This window comes from Triticum aestivum, chromosome 4B (assembly GCF_018294505.1).
Source record: "Triticum aestivum cultivar Chinese Spring chromosome 4B, IWGSC CS RefSeq v2.1, whole genome shotgun sequence".
NCBI lineage: Eukaryota > Viridiplantae > Streptophyta > Magnoliopsida > Poales > Poaceae > Triticum > Triticum aestivum.
The window spans coordinates 7679211-7696672 of NC_057804.1; the positions used below are offsets into that span (position 1 = coordinate 7679211).

The window sequence follows — 17462 nt, forward strand, 5'->3', positions numbered from 1 at the left end:
GGACCAGCCTAATGAGAGTATCATAAGTAATATCATACATACCAACTAAACAATGTTGATGAGGTAGCATATAATTAAATGAAAAAAGAGAAGGTTGAGTATCATATCATGATACCGTATCATATTAAATGATGTGCTATTTTGTGTCATGCACGGTAATAAATAGTCATTTATGATACTAACATATGATACTAGGCATTACAGATGGAAAGGCGATCTTGCCCAGCCTCCAGGAGAGTCTCCTTCACCTCCGTTCTCCGACGGCTCCCCTCTGCCGACGACCTCGATCGTCGGTATTGAGGGGTGTCGCCGGATCCATGTGGGTGGATCATTTTTAGGCCCTAGTATCTTAGGTTTTAGGGTGCTCATCGTCTTGGCTTAGGCGGCGGCGCAGGCGGCGCTGATTAAACAATGTTCAGATCCTTCCCTGACGAGGCGATCGGCCATATGGTTGTGGATGGATTTGGAAACCAATCTGTTCATGTAAGGATGGCATGGCAGCGGCGGCATCCTCGTGGTGGACTTGTGTCCTTGGGCTCCGTTGTTGCGACGGCGTTTGCTCCAGCCTCGGGGCGGAGCTTGGGAGGTAGTCCAGGAGTAGATGCAGTTTTACAGCAGCGGCATCTGGAAGATGATGGATCATGTGCTGGTTTTGTGGTTCGTGGATGGCGGGTATGGTTTCCTTGTTCGATGTCTTAGTCGTATGGGGGTGCCAGATCTGGAGTTTGATGGCGTGTCCGCAGTGTTTTCCCGGTCCGATTCTTTCAACGGTAATGGTTTCACCTTTGCCGAGCCGCCTTGGATGTCCGCAAAGCTGCATATAAGCGATGGAGCCGCGTCAAGCTCGCATGAGGAGGTGGTCCGTCATTTTTTTTCCTTTGGTGGCTGTTGTGGTGGTGCCAGAGGCAGGTGACGGGCGTTGGTGTCAAGTTAAGAGGATTCTTCGGTCTTGATTGTAATTTCCTTCTTGGCTGGTGTTCCATTGTTTAAAGACTAGCGTTTTGCTGTTTTTTCAGTTTTGATAGGACGGTGTTTACGTGGCTTGCACTATCATCTTTATGACGTACTTCCTCCGTCCGGATTTATTAGGCCTAAAAAAACTTCTCTTGGACCAAGACATATAGTAATTTTTTCATATTAATTTTTTCATTTCACTCCCAATGCACTCTCACATGCATGCAGCAAATATAAAAGCACGCATGCAGTGTATTAATTCCCTTGCCATGGCATCAACAACAATGGCTTTTAATACAATCAATGGAGTGGTTGCGTGCATGCACCTTTTCAAAGCGAGTCCTCAGGCTGGTCATAGTTGGGAGTAATTTAGACTAGTAACATGCATATGTTAATAGTCTATGTTAATACCTCTATAGTGCATAGTATCATAGATTAGTATCACATGTGGCCGCATTTATTGTCATGCATGACACATAGTAACATCACATTTATTATGTTACGGTATCTACCTATGTTACTATAACCATCTCTTTTTTAATTTGTCCACATAAGCATGTTTGCGAGTTCCAAGTGCATGATACTATTTATGTTACCCCCACTATGGCCAGCCTTATAAAAAGGGACATGCTTGTAATGTTGTGAGTCATAATAAACCCGGACGGAGGGAGTAAATTGGACACGTGAGACCATGAAAAAAAAGACATGAGAACATTCTATACTCACTGAGCTTTACGGGGCTTTTACAGACCCCTTTCATAACTAATCTTCATCCCTGATTTCATGGCCCTCATGCTGATTTCCTCCAATTAAATTAGCCTAACTAAGCAGCCCGGTAAACCCCGTAAGCATATTCGCCGGTGCGTGTAGCATTGCTCATTTATGTATAGGTTGCTACTCTGCTATCGTCTTACCTCTTAAGTGGAGGGAGCGCGCTGGCAAGGTATGGTTGTGCTAACTGTGCATTAAGTGGTTGGCTGGTAGCTAACTAGAATCATTAATGGAAGTCTATATATAACACAAAACCACTGCCGTTGTGATTATCAGTTCAAGTTTTTCCTAAAGGCATCAGACACCCACAAAGCACCAAAGACACCCACACGTAACCGATCGAGCAGCATGAGCTCGTCGTGTGCCGCCATGCACCCGAAGGCCGTGTACCGGCTCATCGTGGACAACTTCCTTGCCCTTGTCACCGCTGCCATGGCCACTCTCTCTGTCGTCGCCCTGGTGTGGCTCGGGCCAGAGGAGCTGATCAGCTGGCTCCGTGGCCGTGAGTTCCAGCCAGCGCACCTGTTCTTGGCCGGGTTCGTTGCGGCCGTAGCAGCCACCTTGTACCTCCTGCTCCGTCCGCGTGCGGTGTACCTGGTCGACTACGCCTGCTTCAGCTCCTCCTTCAACCGCCCGCTCGCCCGCATCCCCATGGCCTCATTCATCGAGCACAACAAGCACACGCCCAGCATCAACGACCGCAGCGTCCGCTTCATCTCGCGCCTGCTGGAGCGCTCCGGGCTCGGGGAGGAGACATGCCTCCCGGCCGCGCACAACTACGTCCCCACGCACAAGTACTGCACCCTCGACAACGCCCGCGCCGAGTTCGAGCTCGTCGTCTTCTCCGCCATCGACGACCTGCTCGCCAAGACCGGCGTCACCCCGGACGCCATCAGCGTGCTCGTCCTCAACTGCAGCCTCTTCTGCCCCACGCCATCCCTGGTGGACGTGATCATCAAAAGGTACAACCTGCGTAGCGACGTCCGTAGCATCAACCTCTCGGGCATGGGGTGCAGCGCGGGGCTCATCTCCGTGGGGCTCGCCAGGAACCTCCTGCAGGTTCTTCCTCGAGGCTCCCGCGCGCTGGTCGTCTCCACGGAGACCATCACGCCCAACTACTATGTCGGCAACGAGCGCGCCATGCTTCTGCCAAACTGCCTGTTCCGCGTCGGCGGGGTGGCCGCGCTGCTGTCCACGTCCCCCGCCAAGGCCCGATTCCGCCTCAAGCACGTGGTGCGCACCTTCACCGGCGCCGACGACAGCGCTTACCGGTGCGTGTATCAGGAGGAGGATGAGCAGGGGAACATCGGGATCAACCTCAGCAAGAACCTGATGGCCATCGCCGGGAACTCGCTCGAGGCCAACATCACCAGGATCGGGCCACTCGTCCTGCCGGCCTCCGAGCAGCTCCTCTTCGCCCTCTCCTTTGTTGCGCGGAAGGTGCTTCGCGTGCGAGTCAAGCCCTACATCCCGGACTTCTCCACGGCGTTCAAGCACTTGTGCATCCACGCGGGCGGCCGCGCCGTCATCGACGAGCTGCAGAAGAACCTCAGCCTCTCCGACGAGCAGGTGGAGGCGTCGCGGATGACGCTGCACCGGTTCGGTAACACGTCGAGCAGCTCGTTGTGGTACGAGCTGGCCTACGTGGAGGCCAAGGGCCGGATGCGCAAGGGCGACCGCATTTGGATGATCGGCTTCGGCTCAGGGTTTAAGTGCAACAGCGCGGTGTGGGAGTGCATAGACCCTCCTGCCCGCAACACTGATGGGCCGTGGTCCACGTGCATCCACAGGTATCCAGTGGACATTCCTGACGTCCGAAACAACTAGTACGCAGCTCGCCTACAAAATACATTATCAAGATCCGTTCATTGAGTTTAAACATTATTATTAAGATCGGGGGAGATGTCGTGAGAGTGCACATTGGGAAATTAAGGTCTGTTCATTGAGATTTGTAACCGAATCATCGATCTATAAGATATATGGTCTCCGAGTGTATCTCTCCCATTCTTGGGTTGTGTGTGAGTCGTTTGTAAACCGGTGAGATATACAAAAAGCAACGAGGAAACCCTGAGTAATTAATTGCAGCGTCAAAATTGCTTCACTAGCACAAGGGTCATCTTGCGCACACTGCTATTACTCCGCAGAGACCAATGAGAAGATGCGGCACCTACCCTACGACCAAGTAAATATGTTTACCCTCGACGGAGATGGCGTCGACCGTGGGGACATCACAACATCCGATCATGTCTAGGTCATTCGACTTCACGTCCATCCGGCAAGATGGAACACTCGGGCTACAACGACCAAGGTTATTATGACAGGCCGGCTTGCTGCTTCCTATGGCGAGTCCTCTAGCTTGGTGGAGTCCAGCTACTAACAACCAGGTTACAATTCAGATGGAACTCTGTGGTACGGCCTGGTTTGTGCAAGTTTCTTTACGTACTCTTCGGAGGAGCAAGTCTCTAGTTACTAAGCCGGCTATCACTGGGCGAACTCGCCCACGAGTTCCGTCATTTCCTGCAACCAAGAGGGCTTTTCTAGATCTCGGTGCGTGTAAGTAGAATTGCAACCTTTTTGGTAAAACATAAATTTGATGATAACATATAAGCAGTATATTTTACGGCGCTGAGATACAAAATTTACTCGGCTGAAGCCCATAAAATCTAACACCCTGGACATGCATGTTCTCAGGTTGGATGAAATGCAAAATGCTGTGTTGTTGAGCGACAATTCTACACCTGCGAAAAGATCGTACGAAATCTTACTTACCCTTCCATAAATACTCGTCTCCCCCCTGTTTTCAACCAAGGTGGGCCCTACCCACTAATCCTAAACCAATTAATTACGTCCAAATCAGCCATTACGTAAAAGCCTCACGTAACTGTACGTGGGTCTATCATTGCTCGTTGTTGAGTGGTCTCGTCTCGTGGTTGAGACACGCAACTACGTAGCTGCTGCGGTGCAGTTCTCATGCATTATAACACGTTGATCGGATGGACAGGCACTACGTCTGCTCACTCGATCCCGTGGGTTGAATGCTCTGTGGTCCGGCCAGTTCAATTCCCAACTCCCCCAACCCCCTCGCCTGCCAGCTTGCGGCTTCAACGCATGCAGGTGCCCAACTCCTTAAATTTGTGAATCGACCTAGACCTAACTAAGTTGACAGAGACATAGACGCACCCTAATAAACCTAGCTTGTAAAGAACAGACCATTCTAAAACTTGTAAAGAAAATTCCAGGCTCCAATGTATAGGTTGTCACTATTCGCAAAAAAAAAAGTATAGGCTGTCAATTATGGAGGTTCATTTTCGTGAGTAACTAGGATCCTACTACTGCGATTTTATAGAATTAAACAAAAGCAAACACATAATACAGCATGTACAAGAATGTTTGTATTTCCATACCTAGCATCCATGGATCCCTCCATGCCTTTCGTTCACCACCCAACTGTATTTAAACCCCATATATTATAAGCAAAAAAAGAAAAGAAAAAACTCTATTTAAACCCCAGCCCGTGCTGAGCACCGCCACCGGTGAGTAAAGGGGGCACCAGTAGTACACGCGTCCCACCGGGCCAAAGAAGTCGCAAACGGCATGGGGTCGGAGGCAGCGGCGGCGGCGGTGCACGGGCACCAGGTGTCGACGGTGGTGCCGAGCTCGGTGACGGAGGTGGGCAGCTACGAGCTGGCGGACGCGGACCTGGCGTTCCGGCTGCACTACCTACGCGGGGTGTACTACTACTCCGCGGGGGTCACCACCATGGTGCTCAAGGAGCCCATGTTCGCCTGGCTTGACGCCTACTACCCTTTGGCCGGCCGTGTCCGCCGCCACGCCGACGAAGCCGACGATGCCTCGCGCCGCCCATACGTCAAGTGCAACGACTGTGGCATCCGCATCGTAGAGGCCCAGTGCGACCGCGCGCTCGACGACTTGCTCCGCGACGACGCCGTCGATCGCGTGAAGCAGCTCTGCTACCACCACGTGCTCGGCCCGGAGCTCTCGTTCTCCCCGCTGCTCTTCGTCCAGGTAGACTAACCGTCCCGCTGCTCGATCTGTTACATGTTTGTACGTAGTATAGTAGTGACTGAAAGTTGTACGTACGTAATGACAAAGGTGATTGAGCTCGAATGATCGCAGGTCACCAACTTCAAATGTGGAGCGATGGCGCTGGGGTTCAGCTGGGCGCACCTCATGGGCGACGTGGCGTCGGCGACGACCTGCTTCAACCGCTGGGCACAGATACTCGGCGGCAAGAAGCCAGTCGCCGTCACCATGAGCCCCATCAACGAGCCGCGAGAGAGAAACCGTACGCCTTCCGCGGTCGCGCCGCGCTCGGTCAAGCCGGTCGGACCCATCCAAGACCACTGGCTGGTCCCCGCCGGCGTCGACATGACGTGCTACTCCTTCCACGTTACCGAAACGATGCTCGAGAGGCTGCGGCAGCAGGAGCCAGCGGCTCCCGGCGGCGTCTTCGAGCTCATATCGGCGCTCCTATGGCAGACGGTGGCCAAGATCAGGGCCACCGACGAGGTGAAGACGGTGACGGTGGTGAAGACCGACATGTCCGCCTGGAGCGGTTACTCCCTGGCCAACGAGCAAAATGTCGGGTACGTGGAGGCGGGCTCTGCGCCGGCCAACACGGACGTGTCCGAGCTGGCTGCGCTGCTGGCCAAGGATCTGGTCGACGAGACCGCCACGGTGGTCCGCTTCCCGGGGGACGTGGTCATCTACGGCGCCAATCTAACGTTCGTGGACATGGAGCAGGTCGACCTGTACGGGCTGGAGATCATGGGGCAGAGGCCCGCACACGTGGAGTACGGCATGGACGGCGTCGGTCAGGGGGGTGCCGTGCTGGTGCAGTCCGACGCCAGCGGGCGTGGCCGCGTCATCATGGTGGTGCTCCCCAATGACGACGTCCAGGCCCTCCGAGCCGAGCTCAGGAACACGCTCTTCCTGGCTCCCTGAAACCTGATCAGCTCTGGTGATCTTCTTATACCTATGATACTTTCCGAGCAGTTCTTCCTCCCCTAAAGAGCAAAGGCACAGACGTGCATCATGTCATAGTAGGGACGTCAAACCACGTATTAAGGCCCTGTGTAAACCTTTTCTCTGTAAAATTTATCCATTTTCATAAAGTATTTGCTTTGGCAGTTCAGATTGTACGGTTAGACATCTCGAGCTCAAAGGAAATTAAGACTACCTTATTTTCAGTCCCATCGCAATCTTTCACATTGCATATAGCTTTTCCGCTCTTCGACGCCGAAGCACGCCACTTTGGTGCATACCCTTTTTCTATGTGACCGGCTAATAGACTGGGGGCTCGGTTATAATCTCGCCCTACACATCTGTCCAGCACCATTTTCTCTTTTAAAGTGTTCGGCGTCACGGATATTGCATTATATGAATCGGTTTCGAATTATGTCTTGGGTCAATAGTTGAGTTGCCCGGCTCCTGTACTTTCCCTCCTACGTTCCGCACGTTCGGCTAGGGGGTAAAGAGAGAACCGCAGCGATTGTACTTCTACCTAGCATGGTTAAGTACCTAAGCGGAGAAAGCCGAAAACTGATTGTCATAATAAGCGAGAACTGGTCAGCGATCCAACAAGTGTTAAACTAAAGATCAGCGGAGGTTACGCCGTGTTATACAAAGGTTTTGCCCTCACACAAACCAGGTGATTATGGTTCCCACCTCGGCTCGTCCGAACATCGCGAACCACTGGTCACTAGCCCTCGCTGTCAAGCTCCTATCGCTAAGTGAAAGAACTAAATCCACATGGTCTAACTGCCTGGTTTCCCTCACACACTACCGCCTTCAGGCACCAAACACATGGGCTAAGGTTTGCAGTGCAGAGGTTGAAACACCCCTTGTAGCATCTACATGGGGGCTGAAGTTGACGACTGATAACTTGCACACAAAAATGGCCAGACAAGAGTCAAAATAAAAAAAACACAACATATGATAAACCAAACAAAGAAACCGGATTGCAGAGGCATAAAAGGTTCGACTGCCATCTGGTGCATGTTCATTCATACATTACATCTTTTGAACACTGGGCCTCTATTGCGCGAGCACCGTCCATCACGACAAGAAAGTATTGCTCGGGGCGCTTGTGCTACTTCCCAGGGGGCGGGGTCAGGTGGCCGTCTCGACTGGCTTGATCTTCGGCTCGTGCATCATGGTCCTTGTGAAGGACATCTGGGCTCCCTCAATGCATATGGACTGCTTCACGGCATCAACCTGAGGCGCGGCGTCATGCAACTTTTGCACCAAGCCAAAGTAGCTGCTCGACAACGGTTCTGAAGGCCACAGTCGGATACAAAGGTCCTTCATGGCCGGCTCCCACATCCGGTGCAACTCCATCCGCTGCTTCATATGATTGCTCAGGAGCGGAGGGTTCTCGGGCGCCTAGAACTGTGACCAGAACAGCCTATGTTCGGCGTCGCCTTCCTGAGATGCAAAGTGTTTCGCTCCATCCGCCGCACTCCTCGGAAGATCCGCAAACGCACCTGAGGAGCGCCATGATACGTCTCCAACGTATTTATTATTTCTGCTTCTTCCATGCTATGATATTATTATTCTGGGATGTTTTTAATATCATTTTATACATTTTTATATCATTTTTGAGGACTAACCTATTAACTTAGTGCCTAGTGCCAGTTCCTGTTTTCTGCCATGTTTTTTTTAAAGAAAATCAATATCAGAAAAGATCAAAATGTCCCAAAACTTTTCGGAGATTTTTTCCTACAGATAAGGATCAAAGTCAACTTGGAAGCTAAGGAAGAAGCTTCTGGAGGGCCCCACATGGCACCAGGGCGTGCCGGGGGGGGGGGGGGGGGGGGGGGGGGAGGTCTGATGCCATGAGGGCCCCCGCTGCGTCTTTTTGCCCTACTTCCACCTCTATAAACTGAGAAGAATTTCAAAAACCCCAAGGGAGCAAATAAAACACTTTCTTCGCCTCTTGAGATCCCATCTGGAGGCCTCTATATATAAAAAATCATTGATGATCAATGTATTTTTGATGTATATTTTTATATGTTTACACGTAGCAGTAATGCTTTTTGGCCGAAACGCGCTACTATTAGGTCGTTCAGTAATAGCACGTTTCTCTACAGCGCGCTACTGGGAAACGCGAGCGCGCATGGCTCTTCAACCTGTAGCAGCTCTTGGTCCAGGGTAGACTAACCCGCAGGGAGTACGTATCTAGACTAGCTGATTTGGACAGGCAAGCAAACCGCCACCTTGTAATTGTGATTGTGAGCAATCCAACTGTGCCGACGGTGACAGCGAGCCACCCCACTGATGAGCGGCGCGCTGTATTTCCTTCAACGGCACCGTACGTGCACGCTTCGCTAGCTAGTATTTAACACAAGGTCCCGGGCGCGCTTCATTCCGCAAGATGAGCTCCTCTGCCTCTGTTTCCATGGGACGCTTTCATGAGAGCTTGGGCAGCTTGCAAGAGGTGCGCGAGAGCGGCAGGACAAAGGACCTCGCGTGGAGGCGGTCGCAGCTCAGGGGACTCCTCAGGCTCCTCACCGAGAAAGAGGACGACATCTTCGGCGTGCTCCATGACGACCTCGGCAAGCACCGCGCTGAATCCTACAGAGACGAGGTGCGTGAAATCCGTGGTCATGCATGGGACTTTGTCAAGTTGTTTATCTTTTGTCCATTTTGGTAAAGATCGATATTGTTCATTTTGGTGGTCTTCAGCTGGGACTTCTTGTCAAGTCCGTCAACCACACGCTCCGAAACCTTGAGAAATGGGCGGCTCCAGAGAAGGCAAGCTCTCGCTACGTCTGCATGCATCCATCCGCCTTTTCTTTTGTACTCTCTCTGTAAATTAATATATACTGATATAAACGCTCTTGTATTAGTTTACAAAAGGAGTAAAAGCTTAATTAATTAGGAGCATGCATGACTTGTTGTTTTGGTGAGTGTAGGCTCAGGCGCCGTTGGTTTCTTTCCCGGCGACCGCGCTGGTGGTGCCAGAGCCGCTCGGCGTTGTGCTCATATTCTCCTGCTGGAATTTGCCATTAGGTGACACTAACTTCTTTGCTCCAGCACCACAAGTGTTGTGTTTTTATCTTTTTCCAAAACGTACGCACTACAAATGTTTCTCGTTAAAACCAAAGTTGGGGATTTTGCTGCAACGTCTAGCTACATTGGTGTATTTTTTTAACTGGGCACAAATTTAAGTGGCGCAAACCAAGAATTCCTACCACGCAAACCAAGAGAAACTGCAAGTTAAACACCATCGAATTACCAGTAAATGGATACCCCACAATAGAAATAGAGTTGTTGTAGCGCGTTGGACACTTTCCAAGGAAGAGGATCATCGTAGCATCACATGTAAGTACTACTCCCTCCGTTCCTAAATATTTGTCTTTCTAGAAATCTCAACAAGTGACTACATACGAAGCAAAATAAGTTAGTCTACACTCTAAAATATGTCTATACACATCCGTATGTGATAGTCCATTTAAAATCTCTAAAAAGACAACTATTTAGGAACGTAGGGAGTCGATCCGAATGGACAACTTTAGCATGGAAGGTGTGATGGAGGGTTTCAAACTTCAGCTTAGGTGTATAATCACAATCCTTTGATTCGTGATATCGGCGAAACCCAAGCCGTGTATCATTCTTGCTTGGATAGCTCGACTGCCCTTTCTCGATCACGCAACCTGGGATCCCTCTTGTGATTTGCCCTTTATCTGAGAACAACAAGATCATGTATTTCACAACCTGACTACTCAAAATGTGTGTGTGTGTACTGCTGTGCAACTCCTTTAGGGCACAGGTTAGCATGATGCATGCTGCCATTTTATTACTTATTCACCAAAACCTTAGAAAGTCTGAAGACACCATCTTGGCAATAACTATCGCTACTCCTATCAACTAGATGAAGGAGTTCTGATCGTCGGGGCCGCATACCCAGACCACACACCAAAGCCCAACATCTAACGTCGAAGGCCCCAACCAAGCCAAATTGCCGGGTCTGGGTCACACACCGGTCCGGCTCACTATCAGCGGGCACTGCATGCGCACACTGCAGAGGCCGTCGCCACCATCTTCCATTGAACCATCTTCATAGCAGCTACTGACGCATCGACATTACCGGGTCCGCCGTCAACGCTACCACGGCGCCAGACAACGCCAGCTCCCTACGTGCGTCCTCATCACACATTCGTCGCCGAGACCCTACCGTGCCACGCCGCTGCGACTCCACGTCGTCAATGCGTCACATGAAATGCCGCTCCACCTGCGTCCTACTGGGAGAGCGACACCGAGAGCGCCGCCATCGTCCGATCCGGGATACCCGGATCTGGGATTTTCCCCGAAGCAGCATGAGTGGTTAGACGGTGTCTGCAATGGGGATGCCTTCAACAAGGTAACGACGCGTAGACGCCACCATCCTGCCAGAGCTTAGTTTTCACCGGCAGCCATGCCTCCCCAACTCACCGCCGGGACTAGCCGTAGGATCTAGGGATCCACCACAACCAGCCAGCCGACCACCTCTGGTGGAGGAGGAGGCCACCACCGCCACGCCCGGGGCCGGAGCCCTCAGTTTCCTCGTGTTGGGGGACGAACCCAGGAGCCCACGTGTCGTCGTCGGAGTCGACGAGACGCAACAGGTACTGCAGCATGGGTTGCGGCCCGTCCGAACCCATCTGAGTTCAGATCAGGCCCAACGACTGCCGCCACCGTCCGCTAGCCTTTGCGCCGTCCGCCGTCACCGCCACCCCACGTCATTGCCATTGAATGGCCGAAGCGAGCGCCATCGCTGCGATCCCAAAATTTGGCAGCAGTGCCACATGGGCTTTGACTCTCGGTGGCAGCAGCAACGGGAGGGGAGGACATGGCGCGGAGGAGATCTGGAGATGGCCGGCAAGGGCGCTCTGATTCGGCTCGGCGCAGCCGCACGGGAGTGAGATGGGGGAGGAGGGGAGACCGGATGCGGGAGCTTTGGTGTGCACACTAGTTAGCTGACACACGTGCTTATTAGATATCAATCATTAATTTTATACTAATCACAAATTTATTTGTAAAGATGACCTCCATTGCTATACAACTGACCTCAGAGAATTTTTTTTGTTTCTATCTTCGTTCCTGTCCATAAACTAGGCAGTGTCCTTAGTCGTCCACAGGTATTTTTGGGATGTTTTTTTCGAAAGAAGGCAAAAGATTTGCCTTATATATTAATTAAGAGAGGAATAGAGAGTACAATACAGGACCCAACACACAAAGTGATAACTCTCTTGATAAGATGACACCTAATTTTTTTTCCGCCAGCAGTCACCCATAGACGAGCTTCTTCTTTTATGGAACGGAGGAAAATCGGCGGCGGCACACTCTTGTTGCGGAAAATCCGTGCATTTTTTTCCTTTCAAATAGCCCAACACACAGGCATGGTGATGGACACCATCGCCATCCTATTCGGGATGGAGGAGTCCGACCGCTTGACCCACAATCTTTCACGGGCCTCTCGAGAAGCCAAGTGTCGGTATCGATGATCTCTAAATGAAGCCAATCCTTAATCAAGATCCAAAGCCGCCTAGTGATGCTTCACTTGGAGAAGACGTCGGCACCAGATTCCTGCTCACGCTTGCACAGAGGTCAAATACCACAATTCGGCCAACCACGCCTGGCCAACCTATCTGCAGTCCAGAGCCTATCTTAAGTGGCCAACCAAGCAATGAATTTGACTTTTGGGGGAGCCCAAGATTTCCACACAGGATGCTCCATGGGGGATATAAGGTTCCCATAAAGTGACCCTAGTAGGCGGAAGCTGCGGAATATTGCCCATCATTTGTGTTCTTCCATACAATCTCGTCCTCGGCATGAGTGTCAAGCTGAAAGTCATGGATGATTGTCCAGAGGGCCACAAATTGGCGAATGTGTTCCAATGTGAAGTTCTCCGACAACTTGACCTTGGACACCCAAGCATCGTCGGAAAGAGCCTCCTTTATCTTCCACTTTTTCCTAACAGATGCCACAAAAATGTGGGGCGCAATGTCCTTGGGCTTCCGGTTGTTTTTAACTACTGTCCAGTGACCTTCACGGATGCCATCTCAATATTTTCTAACATTCTGAGTGTAAGCAACGTCTAATTGAGTACATGATAAACCGGATGTCATGTGCATATATATGGAACATTGTTCATAGATTGTTGCTCACTAGAACTGGAAGTTCACTTACTCTTGCGAAGATGTATCTCGTGCGACATAGGAAACAACCCTCTCTTTTCCTCTTGGGTATATAAATAATTCAACACCTTGTCCATGCAAGTGCCCCGACTTAATCCAATTAGCCCCTTTGATTTATCTAAATAGATTTTGATACTCAAGATCCCTTTTCGTTGCCCACACGAACGAAGAGTGCGTGTTAAACTGGCGCCTTCTTCTTCCTCCAGCCAGCTCCTCTCTTCTCTCTCTTTCTCATTTTCCTTCCATTTTCACGACCAATTTCTCTCGTTTCTCAGTCGTAGACAGAACCATCTGCCAAATCCATCAGAGGGTGGACTCTCCCGGTGGCTAAGACCCCAATCAATCAATGGGGTAAGCCGGGCGCACATGGAGGCGAACGGGCGTGGATAGGCCCATGGAGAACCGGTGGCGGAACTTCGCAGGCTGCGTCGGCTGCTGCAGAGTGTATGTGGCCTTGGTTATTGCTGCTGCTTAGGGGGAGGCGGCGGTGGTCGTTGAGACCAGCCTGTGGAGCTCCTTGACGGGTGCGATGTGCGTTCTGCACGGAGCCCCGGCAAGGCGCGGTGCAGATAGGTAACAGCTCAAAGCCGCAACGCACATTTTAAGGGTATAACACCATCTACTCCTAATTATCTTCTGAATATAGACAAAGTTTAAATGAAAGTTGGGGTTCCTGTAGGGGTTTGTCATTGGCCGTTGGCCCACTTTTAACTAAATAAAAACCCAACTCTAAAGGACACTCAAGGGGGTGGTATTTAAAATGGATAAGAGAAGATTTTGACCTGCCATGGAGGAGTTGACTGAATCTAACTTTGGGGATATTTCCTTCCTGAATACAAACTCTACAAACTATCTAATGTGTCTTAGTCTGAAATACATGGTACTTGGCCAAAATTAAGGTGGCTCCAGCCTATAGATAGCCATGGACGGAATTTTATGAAATGAAGTTTAGTTATTTTTCCCTAGTCTTCACATCATTATGGTGGTTCAATGTCCCAAAATGTACATTTCAAGCTCCTTCTCCACTCCTTCGATGGATGCTACTATCATATGCTTGATCATGCTCCAATGCTTGTCCCTATTATGTATGCTAGGACCTTCGTTCCTGAACAACAAAAACACGTCTAATTTATGCAGCATCGCATGCTCATGATAATAAGGAATAGCTAATAGAAACGAAAGTACCTGTAAATGAGTTGCCGTGCGCGAGCTCTAGTGTGTGGTGCTTATATTTCACATACTTGAGCAACTCTGTAGCGTCAGTGTGTGTAATCACAAAGAAAAATTTCCTTTCACTAAAGCATCTTTGGAACGATCCATTTTTTCCATTGGTGCAATGTAGATACACTTTGGCATAAATTCAGTTATACAGGACTCAGGTGGGCAAACATTACAAACATGCATTTTTTCAATTTCAGTGTTTGTTGAACTTTTTGTGGGAATGTGTTTTTGAAATCTATGAATCGAAGAGGTGTAAAATCTGTACTAGGAATAGTGGTGAGATCCAAAATAGTTTGTCCTCGATTCTAGGAACAAATGTGGGATGCAAGTCCATGTCACCAACAAACGTGCACTACATTTTCGCCAGATTGATGTTTACTCATGGACAATCTAATTGTTTTCACACTATGTCAATGTATATAGTCGAAACATGTCGTGTTTGTGTCTCGCTCTTGTGTACAAGTTTTGCATGATCAATTCCTTATCATGTCTCCTGTTTGAGGAAAAGGATATTTACCTCATGTGGGTGTGGCGATGTACTGTAATGCAGGTTTGGCTCTGGAGCCACTCTCCGGCGCACTAGCAGCTGGCAACGCTGTGGTTGTAAAACCATCTGAGCTAGCGCCATATACTGCAGCATTCCTTGCTGCCAACATACCGAGGTACCTCGATCCTAGGGCTGTGAAGGTCGTCTTGGGTGGACCTGAAGTTGGAGAGCAACTCATGGAGCTCAGATGGGATAAAGTTCTTTTCACTGGTAAGGACAAACTTGAAAAATCACGTCACTTCTCCACAGAGTAGTCATCAGAAGCGACAGATCATCAGCTTGTTGTTCTTGCGTGTCTGTATATGATGCTCATTTATTTATGTTGTCCAGGTAGTGCTCGTGTAGGGCGCACTATCTTGACGAAAGCAGCAAAGCACTTGACCCCTGTCGTGCTTGAACTTGGTTCAAAATGCCCATGCATTGTTGATCAGCTATATAGTAAGAGGGATAGGCAGGTAACTCTCAGGGTCTTGTCATGTTTTCAGTTGCAACAGTAGTCACATTGAATGACAGGTTTGATGTATATTCCATGTACTGGTCACACAGATTGCCGTGAATCGCATGGCGGGAGCGAAATGGTCAGTTTGTGCCGGCCAAGCTTGCGCTGCCATCGATTATATCCTGGTCGAGGAGAAATTTGCACCCATCCTTGTATGGTCCACTCTGATATCTCGTTAACTATATATAGTACTATAAAATCACATGACATAGATACTAGATATATCTTACGACTCTTGCTACTTGAGCATGGATTAATTTTTTTTTTCTCTCTCAAGATTGGGCTACTAAAATCAACAGTCAAGAGGTTTACCACTACACCAGAGTGCATGGCCCGGATCCTAAATGCAAAGCACTTCCAGAGGTTAAGTAACTTCCTGGTGGATGATAAGGTGGCGGCTTCTGTGGTGCATGGTGGTTCAGTGAACCCGAAGACCTTGTAAGTTGTGAAAAATGTCTGCTTTAGTGTGTGTGCATGCTTCTTATGGATACAACATGTACATGGACATGTTGGAATTCATGCCTCATACCACTATGCCTATGCCGCAGGACCATTGAACCCACCATATTGTTAAACCCCCCACTCCATTCCGACATCATGACCGAGGAGATATTTGGTCCACTGCTACCGATCATCACGGTATGCCCAAATGGATAACGATACATGGCAGATTCTAATGCTAATCTGATATTGTATGTACATGTGGGCCTTTAGGTAAAGAAGATTGAAGATAGTATTAAGTTCGTCAATTCGATGCCGAAACCGCTCGCAATCTACGCTTTCACAAAAAACGAGAAGTTGAAGCATCAGATTATAGATGAAACGTCCTCTGGGAGCGTCACGTTCAATGACGCAATTGTGCAGGTATGCAAACTTATCAACCTCATTCCTCCGACCCGCACGTGTTTTCATGGCATAAAAGTCTGAGGTGTTCTCATTCTTTTTACTACTGATATCAACCTACTCGTGATTATTGTGTTGTTGCAGTACGCGGTGGAAGGCCTCCCATTTGGTGGCGTCGGGGAAAGCGGATTCGGACAGTACCATGGCAAGTACACCTTTGAGCTTTTCAGCCACAAAAAGGCGGTGTTCAAGAGAAGCTTCCTGATCGAGTTCATGTTCAGATACCCGCCGTGGGATGACACTAAGACTGAGATGTTGAGGCGTGTCTATAATACGAACTACATACTTCTACTCCTCGGCCTGCTCGGCCTGAGGAGATGACTGAAGAAACAATCTGGACAAAAAGACCGGGGACGAGAGAGAGAGAGAAGCTACACCGTATGCACCAAAGCATATGCATTACATATTGCTTCCATTCCAAAATATGCTGCGTCCGCGTTTTCCGAGGTCCAACTTTGACCATAAATTTAACCAACGAGACCGACTGCAGCGGGACAAAAAAATATTGAAAAATTCTTTTGAATACGAATTCACTGGTATAACTTTTGCTGCCGCCACAGTCGATCACGTTGGTGAAATTTATGGTCAAAGTTGAAGCATAGGAATAGAGGAAGCACTATATTTTGGAAACGGAGGGAGTACAACATAAGTTCTATATACTATTTAATTGGATTGCAAAATTGGATTGTGTACATGTGTAACCTATTCCTATAAATGTTGTGATTCCTCAACGGTTGGACAATTTGTTATTTAGGATAACAACCCTGAACCCTAAACTCTAAACCCTAGACAAATTTAGGCAGGATCTAGGCAAAGAGAAAACCTTTGAAATTAAACTAGAATTTAATAAGTAAGACTCAATCTGTGGTTACTAAAATGTGCTACATTGAACTTATTTAATAATCTGATACAGAATAATATATAGCCACAGAAGGATAATATTTTCTAGCCAAAAGATGAAATATTGGTGGAGCAAACTAAAACATGATCCATGCCTGGGTCTCCAATGAGAAGGTTTGGGAACGTGTCTAGATTGGCTAGATGCAAGCTGCTTCCAACTTCCGCTTGATGAGGCTGATGATGATGAGGGGACACGATCGTGATAACCATAGTATCCCTAATATTGTGAACTTGGCGAGTAGGTATGGAATCCCTCCAATCCAAACCATGGAACCTTGTAGGGCTGGTACGCAGGCATGTTATAGGTCTTGGAATATTCCGGAGAGGATACGGCACTCAAGCTGGATACCACTTCTCGTGCATAACCATGGACGTCGTAGTATCCGCCGCTCACATATCTAGGGACGCCGATGCAAGCTTCCCCTTGACATCCTACATAGTTGGGGTCATACGACGAGGACTCCAT

At 49.2% G+C, this 17462-nt stretch overlaps 3 protein-coding genes across 3 annotated transcripts; all 3 read left to right on the forward strand.

Annotated features, from left to right (window-relative positions):
- The first annotated feature begins 2002 nt into the window (after positions 1-2002).
- LOC123090530 (3-ketoacyl-CoA synthase 5-like) lies at positions 2003-3804 on the forward strand. The gene has a single exon (XM_044511838.1). The coding sequence runs from the start codon at positions 2074-2076 to the stop codon at positions 3550-3552; it is 1479 nt and encodes a 492-aa protein (XP_044367773.1). The 5' UTR covers positions 2003-2073; the 3' UTR covers positions 3553-3804.
- A 1434-nt stretch (positions 3805-5238) lies between these two features.
- On the forward strand, positions 5239-6939 carry LOC123090532 (protein ECERIFERUM 26-like). The gene is made up of 2 exons (XM_044511840.1): positions 5239-5751; positions 5863-6939. The coding sequence occupies exons 1-2, from the start codon at positions 5320-5322 to the stop codon at positions 6688-6690; spliced, it is 1260 nt and encodes a 419-aa protein (XP_044367775.1). The 5' UTR covers positions 5239-5319; the 3' UTR covers positions 6691-6939.
- A 2152-nt stretch (positions 6940-9091) lies between these two features.
- On the forward strand, positions 9092-16849 carry LOC123090531 (aldehyde dehydrogenase family 3 member F1-like). Its single transcript, XM_044511839.1, has 10 exons — positions 9092-9334; positions 9433-9501; positions 9663-9759; positions 14698-14904; positions 15025-15149; positions 15241-15345; positions 15471-15631; positions 15742-15832; positions 15908-16057; positions 16181-16849. The coding sequence occupies exons 1-10, from the start codon at positions 9122-9124 to the stop codon at positions 16415-16417; spliced, it is 1455 nt and encodes a 484-aa protein (XP_044367774.1). The 5' UTR covers positions 9092-9121; the 3' UTR covers positions 16418-16849.
- Positions 16850-17462: the final 613 nt, after the last annotated feature.

Bases quoted from the DNA above. Each gene is read 5' to 3' on its own strand.
- LOC123090531 (XM_044511839.1), top strand. From the start codon at position 9,122: ATGAGCTCCTCTGCCTCTGTTTCCATGGGACGCTTTCATGAGAGCTTG. The intron at 9,502-9,662 runs GCAAGCTCTCGC...TGGTGAGTGTAG, and splicing joins AATGGGCGGCTCCAGAGAAG to GCTCAGGCGCCGTTGGTTTC. The intron at 9,760-14,697 runs GTGACACTAACT...ACTGTAATGCAG, and splicing joins CTGCTGGAATTTGCCATTAG to GTTTGGCTCTGGAGCCACTC.
- LOC123090530 (XM_044511838.1), top strand. From the start codon at position 2,074: ATGAGCTCGTCGTGTGCCGCCATGCACCCGAAGGCCGTGTACCGGCTC.
- LOC123090532 (XM_044511840.1), top strand. From the start codon at position 5,320: ATGGGGTCGGAGGCAGCGGCGGCGGCGGTGCACGGGCACCAGGTGTCG. The intron at 5,752-5,862 runs GTAGACTAACCG...GAATGATCGCAG, and splicing joins CCCCGCTGCTCTTCGTCCAG to GTCACCAACTTCAAATGTGG.